This window comes from Sceloporus occidentalis, unplaced genomic scaffold (assembly GCF_023333645.1).
Source record: "Sceloporus occidentalis isolate IW3139 unplaced genomic scaffold, rSceOcc1.0.p SCAF_1, whole genome shotgun sequence".
Taxonomy (NCBI): domain Eukaryota; kingdom Metazoa; phylum Chordata; class Lepidosauria; order Squamata; family Phrynosomatidae; genus Sceloporus; species Sceloporus occidentalis.
Genome location: NW_028316981.1, coordinates 268326186 through 268340681, shown reverse-complemented (window position 1 = coordinate 268340681; position 14496 = coordinate 268326186). Strand labels below are relative to the sequence as shown.

At 37.7% G+C, this 14496-nt stretch overlaps 1 protein-coding gene across 1 annotated transcript in view; it reads left to right on the top strand.

Annotated features, from left to right (window-relative positions):
- The window catches only part of ADGRV1 (adhesion G protein-coupled receptor V1), a 361649-nt gene that overhangs the window by 126826 nt on the left and 220327 nt on the right, over positions 1 to 14496 (top strand). Inside the window, exons 54-60 of the mRNA XM_089483154.1 lie at positions 1138 to 1393; positions 5608 to 5810; positions 7041 to 7217; positions 8124 to 8306; positions 9143 to 9322; positions 13089 to 13253; positions 14005 to 14122. Of these exons, the coding sequence (XP_089339280.1) occupies positions 1138 to 1393; positions 5608 to 5810; positions 7041 to 7217; positions 8124 to 8306; positions 9143 to 9322; positions 13089 to 13253; positions 14005 to 14122 (1282 nt within the window). The remainder of the gene's footprint in view (positions 1 to 1137; positions 1394 to 5607; positions 5811 to 7040; positions 7218 to 8123; positions 8307 to 9142; positions 9323 to 13088; positions 13254 to 14004; positions 14123 to 14496) is intronic.

Sequence of the window (14496 nt, the reverse complement as noted above, 5' to 3'; positions counted from 1 at the left end):
TGTGATATTTTCTGCGAGTAGTATTGTGTCATCTGCATACTTTAGATTGTTGATATTCCTTCCTCCTATTTTCATTCCTTCTTCTTCTGTGTTCAAGACTGCTTTTCATATAATATATTCTGCATACAATAAAAATAGCGAGGATCTAAGAAAGGTGTGGAGTTCTGTTTAAAGAGTGACATTTTCCTGTCTCCTCTTTCCTGCTTTAGACCATGTCCATCCCATATCTGCTTTAGATAATATTACATTTATTTTTCTTAAAATACTGAAAAATAGAAATGAAGGAATTTTTTAGGCATGTCTTTTGTATACCATGCCAATCTATTGATTTCAAACAAATTTCAGTTCCCTGTTAGACTACAGTGATTGAAAGTTTAACTCATTTTATTTTCACAAGGAAATCGAAGCCGTGTTCCACTCTTATGGCCGGAGTTATCTATCTTGTCTTGCCTACTGCATCTCCTGAAAACCTAACCTTGAGAGTCTGGTGGCCCATTGAATATTGTGATATTGAACATGTGGTCCTGAAATGGATTTTCAGTACTGGCCGGTTAATTCTTTCTTAGCATTTAAATATGGGCATAATCTAATCCAAAGTAATTTTGACAAAATTGTCTGCTAGTTTAAGATAAATGATTGCTATTTATTTTTTTAAAGTGAAGACTGTCATATAGTAATATTGTTCAGATGACTTAGACTGAATGATTAGGAACAACCCAACACTTTAATGTATTACCTCCATATTTTGGCATCTGAGTTCTACTGAATGCTGATATATCTCATTGCTTTATAGTTAAATTAGATTCACATTGAATGATTATTCATTCAGGTTTTATTGACAGCCTTTACGATTTTTTTTTCTAATTTCAAAGAATTCTATTTCTGCTCAATAGTGAAAAAATCTCTTCAATATGCATTTCTTTTTCATTCATACTGTTTGACATGAATGTGTTTTTAAAATGAAATTAAGGGCCTGATTTGGCCAATGTGGAACCATAACAAAGTGAATCAAACCAACGTACAAGTCTCTTCTTTTGAGAAATTTAGAATTCCTTAACTTGATTTTGATTGGGTTCTAAATCATTGTGTTACACTTGAAAAATATTATGTTATATGTTTCCTCCTTAAAACATTTAGATTACCTTTTCAGAAGGTCAAGCCTTGTCCACAGTCACATTAACAGTCCTTGCAGATGTTGTCCCTGAAGTTGCAGAATCGGTGATTGTAACTCTTAGCCATGTCAGCACTGTGGGTATTCAGGATCCAAAAAGAGGAGCGACCATTGACGTAAACAGAGCAAAGGCTGTACTTACTGTTTTGCCTAATGACTCTCCTCATGGCATAATAGGATGGCACACAGATTCTCTCTTTGTTAAAGTAGCAGAACCTGAAGGTGAGCCATGTTTGTGATGTTTCTGTGGGTGGGGACAAATAAATGTAACATTTTGATCACTGTTTTTGCTTAAGTTAAAAAAAGAACCAAAAAGCACACCTGAAGATTTTGATATGCCAGTAAGATCTGTAGTTTTGAAGAGAAAAATGTATGTTTCAAATATCCTCATTCATATATTTTATACTTTAATATTTGTACTTGGGTATAGCATATCTTATGACTTCAAAAATGGTTGCCATGCTTTCCTGTAGAGTTGGAGTTAGCCCGCATATTTAAGATGTCTGTCTGCTATGATGAACTACATATCTGGATGAATGCATGTTTCCCACCTTTTCCTGTGCCTGTAACACATTATTGCCTCAGAGGGAAGCTGCCGCGGAACAAATAGAAAACACAGCAATTGGAAGAAGATAGGCCACAACTTCATTTTACACAACTATAACAACCATAACGTAGGGTTGGCTCTAATGCATGAGGTCCGGATCTATCATCCATCAGCCCCTAACTGAGTGGACGAACCAAAGTGCTTGATCTTGGCCAAGCTTCGGAATGACAAAGGATAGACTAGTTAAATGCCCATCTGTTCTGATAATTGGTCATGTGATTGATCACATCTCCGCATCCCTATCCCTTGTCAACAGGGCACGCTGTATCGATGTTGCCCCCACAATGGCAACACCACATTGCTCACAGCACCCCCATGTCCCTGTTGGACTCCTGATCCAGGGCTACGCAGCCCTGGAAACCACGCCCACCAGATCTGAGACCTATGCAACCACCCCAAAGTTGTGACAGCAACCCTGATTCCCACAAAGGGAGGGAGGGTGGGTGGGTGGGTGAGCTGAGCTGGCAGTGGTGCCGGCCGGGGTTCCGCATGGCCTGAAATATGTCAGTCAACCAATGGGAGGCCAGGATAGGGCGGAGGGCCCGCCTCCCGGCCTCCCCACCCGTCCCGAGTGGTGCCACATGACAACGACACCCAATGGGGAGGCACTTCTGCCCCCAGCGCCTGCTGGGACTTGTAGTCCCCACCAGAATGGGTGGAAGTCCCTCCCTTTCCCCCTGTGCCAGCCAATCACGGTTTGGGCAGCCCCACGCACAGGCTGCTGGGACCGCCTGAACAGGGAGAGTGAGGGCACTGTGCCGCGCTCCCCCGAGCGGCAACCGGGCCAGCCCACTGAAGTGGGTGGCCTCCTTTATCTGTATGATCACAGTTATTGTAGGTTAAAGAGAGATGTAAACTAAATGATTGTAGGTTCTTTGAGAAACAAAGCTCTGTGCCATAAGGATATTACATACTTCAAGTATTTTGACTTCATATGAACCATAGAATAATAGGACTGTAGATTTTCTAGCACAGAAATTTACAGAAAAAGTAATGTTCCAGACAAATGACAATTCAACTTCTGTTAAAAACACCAAAGGGTGCAGGATGGAATTTCTGGGGGTGTGACAGAATGGCCTGTGTCCTTGATGACAAGTCACAAGTCATAACTCAATTTTTCCTCAATAAATTAGAATCTAATTGCTCAATTTAGATTTGCATTTTTAAAAAGTTGAATTTGTTCACTGACAGTACCGTATGTGGCTCAATATGTGGTTCAAAAATTAGAATTTAGACTTCTTTATCTTCAAATGTGATATTACTTTTATAAGTGGTATGGACATCAATCAAACATTTCAAGGGTTTGGGGGGGGGGGTTGGGCTATGTGGCCACGTTCTAGAAGAGTTTATTCCTGATGTTTCACTAGCTTCTTTCTCTGAAGATGCCAGCCACAGATGCTGGTGAAACGTCAGGAATAAACTCTTCTAGAACATGGCCACATAGCCTGAAAAAAACACAAAAAACTATGGATGCCAGCCATGAAAGCCTTCAACTTCACATTTCTAGGGATGTGAGGCCTAGAAAAGGTTGGGAATCACTGCTGTAGGCAAACAATTGATATATCAACCTTTACACCCATATATAATATGGGCATAATATATACTGAGCTAATCAACTTTTTGTATGTTATGTTTAAACCAGTACAACCAATAGCATAATGGAAAGGTACAGTAAACCTGTCTTTCCCTCCCCCCCTGATCACATAAAGATAGCATGTCAAAAATTAGGGCTCTGTCTATATAATCCAGTGCACATAGACCTCAGGGATTCTTTCAATACCTTGAAAAATGTCCAGAGGACCAGCAATGTAAATTATACCCACAAACGTTGGGTATGTTTTGTACTGTTATATGTGAGCAGACTATACTATCTCTGGGTGCAGATGCAAGGATGGAGGAGGCATGGGCAATATACTATGTGGATGGGCTGACAAAGATCCTCTTGCTTTGTTTCATTTGATGGCTATATTAGTTTGATGAAGGGGTGCATTAGACTGGCAGTTTGGAGCAGCCTCTGGCCACTCCAGCCCTGGTTGGCCCCTATTGGGTATGAGATGGAGGAGGCTGGATGGCCTGCTGTGACAGCAGGCTGCAGCCACAGTCCTGAACCTAGCAACTAGCAGAAGCAGCTTGTCATCTCGCCTTTTTGGGCCAACTTTTCTGGGTTGGTGGAGGCTCTCCACACTCTCTGCATGGCTTCTGGACACTTTTTGGGTGTGCGTTATCTGAATGCCCCACCCCCAACACATCCTGAAGCCAGCACTTTTTGCCTGTCTGCTTTGGGCCAAAGTTGCCTAGATCTCCCAGGGTATATATAAAGCCTTCAAACATTCAAAAAGTACTAAAAATAATAAAATGTACTTTTTATTATTGATAAAAGCTGTCAACATTTTGTGCACTACACCAAAAATAAGGCAAATCTTTGATTGATAAACTTGGCTTTCTTAGACTTTGTTGTGTTGCAAAAATATTTTGAAATTGTGTTCTTGGTTCTTAATCTGCAATCATACAGTGCTATCATGCAAACAAGGGCATAAATGATAATTTAAATATTTTGTAAATTAATGTTTTGAAAATAAATGTTCTCTTTGTATTTAGGTCAGAAATTTTCTCATTTAAGAGCTGCGTGGGGTTTTTTTTGGGAGGGGGTTCCATTTTCTTCAGATGGAGAAGGTCTGGCTCCCATAGAAAGCTTTCTTTTATAAATATCCAACTTTTTGTAAATTTCCTTTCAAATTTAAGATTAGAAAGGTACTGTAATTAATCTTCGTTTGAAAATAATTAGAATGATACATCTAGGTAAGAACTCCTTCATATGAAGAGAGGTGTCAAAGCAGTACTACCCTGGCCTGATGTATTGGTGGACCAATCACTCCCACAGATTGCCCTGTCCCATATTATCCAAAAGCAGCAGGCATCCATGGGCATATTGATGCAGGTGCACACACGTCACTCCCCACTGGCTAATATGGGCTTCAGTTTCCATGTTTTTTTCTTTTCTATGGGGGGGGGGCACAACTAAACCCCTGTGAATAGGAAGGGTCCACTGTATTCAAACTATAGTATTATATATGTCTTGTCTTCAGAATATCTTTGAAAGGAACATGTTGCATGTAGAATTTAATAAATGTGGCAGACAATTAATAAGAATTTTATTTTTTGCCTTACATTCACGTGAGATCCCTTACAATAATATTGACTTTTTTCATTGTTTTGGCAGATTTCTTAATTATTTTGTCCTAAGTCCAGGACTTACTATTCATTTCTGTACTGTCAGATTCTCTTGGTCTTGGAGCAAATGAAACATGAGTCACCACTGTTATTTTAGTTCAGTTGGTTATGTCCAGCGCAAGAGACTTCAAAACCTGAGAAGATAAAAGGGAGCAAGGAGAGGCAAACTCCAAATTTTGCCAGATGAGCCATTGCATCTGAGGTTGTTTTTTATATAATTTTAACCATAATACTGGCATCAAAGAGAGTGAAATGATGCTGATAAGTCTGGAGAAGATAGGGAAATGGATGAAAAAGTGCCATAAAGTAACAGCAAAATCGTTCTCTTACATTTGTTGAAAATTATGGAGCACATGCAGTTTCTTGAACTTGAGCAAACAATAACAATCTTACTGAACCTTTCAAGAACTCATATCTGATGTACCCTAAAATGTGATTAACCTCTAATTTTGCCTGTGATTGTTTCATATTTTTTCATAGCCTGATGAATATATTTCACTGAAGTAACAGAAACCAAATTAACTGTCTCAGAAATCATATCAGAAACATATTAGACATATGTGTAATATTTTACAAATATGTTATTCAATCTTTTCAGATAAATCAACTATTGTTACTTTACATATTCTCAGAGAGCAAGGATTTGTTGGAGATATCAGAGTGCACTTGGTACCCCAGCCTGTTTTTTCACTCCCCTTTGTCAATCAGGCTATGGAAAATGAGGATTATAGACTGGAAAACAAGACAGTTTTCATGGCAGAGAATATACCAATAGCTCCTGTAACTATATTAATTTTGCCGGTGAGTATTTGAAAAAAAGGAATTTAGCTACCTGAAAGGGGGGGGGTGGCTTCAAGCCCCAACAAAGCCCCAATTCCAGAGGAATGCCAAAAACAATGAAACAGGTTTCAACCTGTAGCTTTGGGACACTTGAAAATCCATCCCTAATGTTGAGAAACTGCATAACTTTTATACGAAAGTTGTCCGGAGAACTGGAGTTTCCCAGAAACTGCAGAGCTTTTGACACAGAAACTGAAAACTGCACAACTTTTCTCACAGAAAGGAGATTGTAGAGTTTTCAAACTAGCAGAGACCACAACTTCAGTTTCTTTTCCTGCCACATAACATTTGGTTTGTTTAATATTCAAATCAGCAAGGGTGGTTCATGAAAAGACTGTGGACATAGCAGTGAAGTTTCTCAAATTTCTGAACAGTTTCTCAAACCCCTTGTTCGTGTGCCAGGAACAAAAACAAAGTTATCCCAAGTTGCAGGAAATTTCAGTATGCCATATTTCTTCCTACACAAGTTTCTCAAGGGATCAGGGACTCCAAATTAGACTCTAGCTTGGAAAATGATGAATTCCCCTTCCATCCCTTATGTTAATACACTCAATTCTCTGTCTGTATTTGAATCTTTCTTTTTAAATAAAGATAATGACATATAGAAGTCTGAGATAAGAGATTTTTTAAATGTGCAATATTAAGAATGTGAAAGGTGTCAAATTTACTTTATTTTGCATATGATTCTTCTGAACAAAACTTCTCCAAAACCTGGGGATAGTTCTACTTTAACAGACTTGTACCCAGACTTTCAATTTGGCAACATTCCCTACAAGATGAAACTGTACTTTTTCCTCTGAAGATAACTTTGTATTGTAGGTTCATTCATCAGATTTTGTAAGGCTCAGTTTGGAAGTCATGTGACATGTGATGAACATTTATTGTTGCTGCATCCATATGCTGTTTTAAGCAGTATTCCCTTTAATGAGAAGATATAGCCATATTATACAGCAAACTAAATATGATATAAGGCCTTGACTGGACATTAATTTTTTTATTTATTTAAAACATTGACATGTCCTACTTCTTTATTTAATATAATGATTTTGTTAATTAATCTGCCGTAGTCTAGTCCAGTGCAGTTTTAGTTGATATCTATTTAATCAGAACGTGAAGTAATTTCTCCTTACAGGCTATCAAAATTATGATTAGAATTTGTAAGGGCACTGAAAAATACCTTTTCTCCTACAGGATAATGTTCCAGAATTACAAGAGGGATTTGTAATTAATATTACCAGTGTGGAATTGCTAGACCCTTCTCTTGCTGGAGGGCAGCCAAGTGTGAAGAGACTTGGCTTAGAAATAGCTGAGATAATGATTGAAGAAAATGATGACCCCAGAGGAATATTTCATTTTAATGCTACCAAGGTGAGAGCTAACTGAAAAATGTCAGTGCCTGAGACTGTTATCACTCATGTTTCACATAATCTAAGACCTGCCATTTATAGACAGAAAAGATGGACTGGATAATCATGTATCATCTTAACAAGAAGAGATAGACACAAGCCATTTGTTTGTGTATACAAGTTCTTTGTGAATGCCGTAATTAGACCAGAAAGTCTTTAATAAACCATACTTTCTTTCCCATTTTATAAGGACACATAAGAAATAATGGTTATTTTCTTTGGGACAAACCAGGATCTTAAACCAGCACCAAACCATAATCATTCATACTTGGCAAATATAGTGTCATTACTGTTAAAGCCAGTTCTTAGGGCAATGAAGAACATTGGCTCCAGTTACAATGGCAAGGGACTTTTCAGTATGTGCAGCCTCTGAACAAACAGGCTGAACAAATAGTGTGGGTAAAAGGGTGGTGATAACCTTGATGTTATAAAGGGTCAAAATAGTGCTAGCAAAGATCATCAAATTAAAATGAGTTATAGTAGTATTTAACGTATTTGATGGAACAGACACTGCAAATGAGAACTGCATAGATGGGTGAAAAAGCACTACGTGTTTCAACTCTTGGAGCAAAATTCATAAAGGATGTACATTGGAAGTGAAAGTGGAATGTCAGCTTTTTGCAAGAAAGCTTCCATTCAGTGTTTGTTCCTGTGTGACTCTGCTATCTGTGCATGTGATGACAGGAACAGGATTCCTCAGAGAACTGAAATTGAGAATTAAGATAATGTTTTTTAGCTGACTGGTAGATCCAGAACCATCTGAACATGTGCTGTTTTGTTTTCCATTTTTTCCTATGCCATAAATGCAAACATTATTGTCCTCAATATAATTGTCCAAAGAATGTATTAAAGGTTGATTTCTTTCCAGGATGTGAGTGGAACCGTGTCTGGTTATGAGGTACCTCCTCCAGATAATGTTCTGAAGCTTCAAGTTGTTCGAACAGCAGGACAGTTTGGAACTGTTAATTTGTACTGGGATGCCACACCTACCACTGCTAGCCTAGAAGATTTTACACCATCATCTGGGAACCTTACATTTTCAGATGGACAAGTATGCAGTATGCTGATGCTAAAATAGTCTCACCTGTTTTAGAGCATCCTGTACTGTTAAATTTTCTGTATTTTTGTGGTTATGTACCACATATGTTGATTGTTATTAATCATGTGAAAACCTCTTCACATTTGTTTTGTCTCTTTTGCTTGTTTTGTGAACTCACAGCACAATTTTGTACAAGTCAATTAAGACATAAGCTTCCTTTGCTAGGATTCAAAGAGATAATTCCAGTGACAGAAGTGTCATCCATTGATCCAAGAAGGCGAACTACTGTCATAGCTCCCTATGAAACCACCCACACCATCCCAAACATCCTCCCTATGTTAGGAAACCCTCAAGAGCCAGGCTTTTGTGGGGTTCTTAAAGGGGACAAGAAGATTAAAGAAATTCTGTGGTGGTGGATGTCAGCCTGACATTAGACATAAGCTACTGAATTCAGTGGAGTTTACATCCAGTTCTAGGATTTCAGCTTTAAGTACCTGCTTCTCAGCCATAGGAAAACTTGTCCTCTGCCCATTTGTCTGGTGTCATAGAGTTGTTTTAATTCACTCAGATTATTTAGTTTGGTTTTGATAGCCTTTGTATTCACAGCTTCTGATTTTTCATGTTTAGAATGTATTTACATGAAATAAAGAATTGTCAAATTTTGGTGTGGTGATAGGGGAAATCTTTGTCCTGATAGGTAGCTGCTTTATGCTCTTCTGCACATCAGATTAACATAAACTAACATAACATTAACATAAACTATAAAACCATGTAGGTTTCCTGAGTATCACTATGCTGATCATAATGATGTATTTCACACACATTTGAGTTTGTTTTATCTTTTCCAGGTGACAGGAGTGATAGAGATCTCTATCATAGATGATGACATTGTTGAGTTTTTGGAGATGTTCAGTGTCACTTTACTTAGAGTGACAGGAGGTGCCCGACTAGGAGAGGATGTGCAAGTGATTGTTGCCATTCCACCAAATGATTCTCCTGTTGGACTATTTGGATTTGAAGAAAAGCATGTAAGTGATAGCAGAATGATACATTTCAAAACAGTTATGTGATTCTGGCTGTGGAGTCATTTAATCAACTGTTAATTTAAATACTAATGTTATGTCGTATACTTACATTTTATATATTTTAGTATGTGTGTATCAGCTATAAGTAACATAAGGTACAGCACAGCTAAAATGCAATTCATTTTATCAAAATATGGGCCTTGCAATGAGAGTTAGCACCTCACAAAGATGATGGATTAGCAGACAGTCTTTTGAGTAAAACAGAAAATGAGATGCAGAATATAGACAGCATGTCTGATTTCCTTCTTTGCCTACTCTTGTCCTGATGGACCCAGAGTCAATATGGTTGTTCTTTATTTTCTGTCATTTTTCTAAAAATGTCAGTGAAATATCTCTTTTTTTTAAAAAGAACTATAAACAAACACAAAAAGAGAGGCATGACTGATAGAAAATTTCATCATCTTCATCTGCTTCATAATGTGCAATAACTGTGACATACCCCTGCCCTGAGATCATTAAGTTGTGCAGGTGTCTTACCCCTGCCAGTGATATGAAGTAGAGGTGATAAGCCTCAAAGTATGGTGCTAAGGCACAGGATAAGGTATAGAGTATGTTGTGAAGGGAAGAAAAAGCAACATAGGTTCTTTAGTTTACAGCACATTAACTTCTTGTTTTGTGTGAGGTCTTTGCTATTATAAAATGATGTCAAATTTACTTTATTTTGCATATGATTCTTCTGAACAAAACTTCTCCAAAACCTGGGGATAGTTCTACTTTAACAGACTTGTACCCCGACTTTCAATTTGGCAACATTCCCTACAAGATGAAACTGTACTTTTTCCTCTGAAGATAACTTTGTATTGTAGGTTCATTCATCAGATTTTGTAAGGCTCAGTTTGGAAGTCATCATTACTTTGACATGTGATGAACATTTATTGTTGCTGCATCCATATGCTGTTTTAAGCAGTATTCCCTTTAATGAGATGATATAGCCATATTATACAGCAAACTAAATATGATATAAGGCCTTGACTGGACATTAATTTTTTTTATTTATTTAAAACATTGACATGTCCTACTTCTTTATTTAATATAATGTTGTGAAGGGAAGAAAAAGCAACATAGGTTCTTTAGTTTACAGCACATTAACTTCTTGTTTTGTGTGAGGTCTTTGTTATTATAAAATGAAAGTTCTCCTGAGGGCCCGGTCTCTTCACTGATAATGTCTTCTTCCATGCCAATAATGAGATGTGCTAAAGTTATCAGTTTTGTTTTCATCTGGGAAACTTTAATAAGTTTCATTTGTCTTAGTCTACGTTTCTATTTTAGGTAAAGTTTCAAAATCTCTTGCATGTATTTGTTATTGTTGTGTAACTTCAAGTTGTTTCCAACTTTTAGCAACCCTAAGATGGTCCTATCATGGGGTTTTCTGAGGCTGAGGATGTGTGACTTACCCAAGGTTACCCAATGGGTTTCCATGACTGAGAATGGAATTGAACCCTAGACTCCAGGGTCATAGTTAAGTGCTCAAACCACTATAACACTACACCATGCTGGCTCTATACTGGGTGATTTTTAAAACATGGTGCAAAAGTAAACCTGTTCTTATCCAGTTTTGCATCATTCTTTTTTAATCACCCTGTATTACTTTTCCAAATTAATTGTGTTCTTCCTCTCAATTTGGATTCTAAGATTGGTTCTTTGGTTTACAGCACATTAACTCCATTATTCTGATCCCATGATCATGTGGTTTCTTCCTTCGTTTACCTAGTAGTTTTGCACAGACAGCTTTATTTAATGGAGAGAGGTGTAATAACAGGTTTTGATACCAGAAATGAGATGGCTTTTGTTTTAAATTAAGACAAGCGTGCTTCAGATCATTCTTCAAGTCTGTTGTTGCTAAGACACTGTTGCACAGGAAAGGCACTAGGTTGTGTCCATGCAAAACAATCTCTGGTACAGGCTGTATTGGTTCATAATTCTTTGGAAAATGTAATGAACAGAAATATTTGTGTTACAAATACAGTCACTTTTTTCAGATGCATGAGGGAAAAAATGGATCTGTGAGTTTTACAGTATTCATAATATTGGTATTGATGGATTTTGCTAAATAATTGCTGTTTTGAATCAAATCCTGTTTGTTCTCCCTTAAGACTTACTGACGCAGTGAGACTGATGCACAGTAGTAGATATTTGGTTGCATGCCACTACCTCTGTGCATCTAATACTTTGGATTGCAAAGATGGCCCCCACCCTTAATGATGAACTTCATGCATAGCACTGAAAGGATACTGAGCACTGCCCTGTTTGACAGCACCAGTGATCTCTGTGGCAAGACATTGATAACATTTCTACATGCACAGTCAAAAATCCATCAGTGAAACCTTTATTGGCCTACCGAAATGCACAATATACTTGTGGCAAGCTTTCGAAACTCCATGGGCTTCTTCATATGGCAAGATGTTACAAACCAAACAGGGGAAAAAAACAATTAGAGATGTTAGATGCCTGCATGTTGTTTCAATCCTTAGTAAAAATGTTTTGCAGGCAGACTCCTCCTCCTTCTGGCCATGTGGCAATAGGGAGATTTTCAAAATCCAAGAAATTTAAAGTCCATTTGCATCTCAATAGGGATCCCTCTTTTGCAATCCAGTATTTCTGCATTCCAGTGAGGTCACAGGCCTCTTTGTAGGCAGGGAACAATGGATTCCTCAAGAAGTCTCCATGTTTTTGCATCAGGTACATTTTGGTGGTGTAGAAGTAAAACAAGCAAATTCAGTCCAAATTTAAGAAGATAAAAAAATATTTTACTTTGGTTGAATTCCCAGTCCACAGGCTACTCTTCATGGTCCCCCTGTTGCAGCTACGATGTAGTATCACAATACAGAAAACATACAGGGGTAGCTGTGTTGGCCATTTAACAAATACAAACAAAGATCCATCAGTGATGCACTGTGCACTACATGCAGAGTGTTAAAGAGACTGAGGCTGAGAGACACCAGGCTGGGAAGGTACCTGTGTCCCTTTAATATCTGCCAGGACTCAGCAGCAGAGGCACAGCAACCAGGGCATGGCTTTGAGCAGCACTCTATAATGCCGCCCCACCCCTAGAAACACCAGGCCAGCAACTGAGGCTGAGAGACACCAGGTCAGCAACTTAATGCCGGCTTCCCAGCCCTCCAGAAGACTGTTCCAGCTTGCCCAAGGTTCCAGCTGTTTTGGGGGCATAGCAGGAGAGCAGCACATTAACACCAGCTTCCCAGCCTTCTGGAAGACTGCTCCAGCCTGAAAGGAATGTTATTATTATTGTTATTATTAGTTGATGCTTGAGGGAGTATAAGGGACTAGTCTTTTGTTGTTATTGTCGTCTTGCATTTTGCACTGTATTGTATTCCTGCTGCCAGGAGAGAGTTAGACTTTGTCAGTTTTTGCTATTTATTGCTGTTATGATTTTTTGTCATTTTTGTTATTGTTATTTGCTATGTATTCTGGGGATTAATTTTAAGTTGTATTGATTTGATATGTTAATTTTTATGCAGTTTTTATTGCTATTATTGTTGTTATTTGCTATGCATTCCTCTTGCTATTTATTATTATTGTAAATTATTATCTTATTTTTATTCTATTTTTATTGCTATGTATTTTTCTTACTATTGTAACCCGCCTGGCTTCTTTGTGATTGGGCGGGCTATAAATATTTATTTATTTATTCATTCATTCATTTATTAAAACATTCTTTTTCTATTCCTTTTCATTTTTGCTTTTTTAGGTAAATGTAAAGGAGCCCCAATTAGTTGATGACCCTGTGGCAAATGTTTTTCTTACTGTAAGTCGGAGTGAAGGGGGCCAAGGAGAAGTTCAAATTATCTGGATTCTTGAGGAGGCTGCTAAATATGATCTCACCCCTCTCAATGGAACACTTCTCTTTGCTGAGGTATACTCAGTGCTTCCTCGCATTTACTCTTTTCCCTCCTGCTTTTGTATGTATTTACCAGTTTGTCTGAGGATCATGGAGAAATGGGGGGAAAGAATCCTTCTCTGTGTTGCCTTAGGAATGAGTAAATATCTTTGAATGCTGTCTGATGTATGTATAATGACAACTTCTCAATGCTTGACCTTAATGTAATGTGTTTGCATGGGTAAACTGACTCCAAAAATAGGTAGAGAGATTTCTTCAAAATCACCTGGGCAGTGATAGGATTGGTGGGATTTTAAGGCTACTGAAGAATGGCGGTGACCTTTGCTTCTTGATGCCTCTGTGAACTGTGGGACCTTGATGCTTTTCTTTAGGGGAGAGGGATTTCTAGTCAGGTGCCTTTTGCTTGACAAAGTAGCCAGCTGAGGGTGCGAGTATGAGAATTTAATGTGACAATATATTCAGCTTCAAACAAATGAATAGTTTAATTACTGATATAATTATGTAGCCAATAAAAATATTGATTTATTCAGGGTGAAAAATCACTCACATTAAACCCTCACATTCTGTCAAGAAAGATTTAGTATTTCAAATGTTTTTTTGTCAAGGAGCAGTCACTTTCTTATGATGATTAGTAACTATTAATTATAAATAATTATACTTATTTTTCTATGTATGAATTTGTTTAGTGATAAAGATATATTTTCCTCTGTCAGTAAACCAATTGACAGCTTTAAAATGAACAAATTTCTGTTCCATTCTAATGTAGATGGAATCCCAGAAAACAATATTTCTGCAAGCAATTCAAGATGCACTGTTGGAAGGTGATGAAAGTTATACAATTCAGCTACTGTCTACTGACAACACGGAGATATCACCAATAAATGGTAAACACACCTCATATTTTCAGATGACGCACAGTTCAGCTACAGTCATTGCTTGGATTATAATAAAAACAAAGCCAGCCCAGTTGTTTTTAGAAGGTTCTTGGGTTACACAATGGCATTACTAGGCTAAAATTTGGAGGCAGAAAATGTGGGGTTTACATGTTTTATCAATTCATTGACATTTAACACTCTCATAATAATTTCCTCCTATAATTCAACTGTATAAAATAATTTGTGCTATTTCGGATTGTTGTTACATTTGTTTAATCTGCAAATTTTTCCTTAATATGGTTTTGCTATTTCTAGTCAGTAGTTTTTATGATAATGTTTAAACTTGCATAGACATCAAAGTGGGTTTTCAACCTGAACTGCAA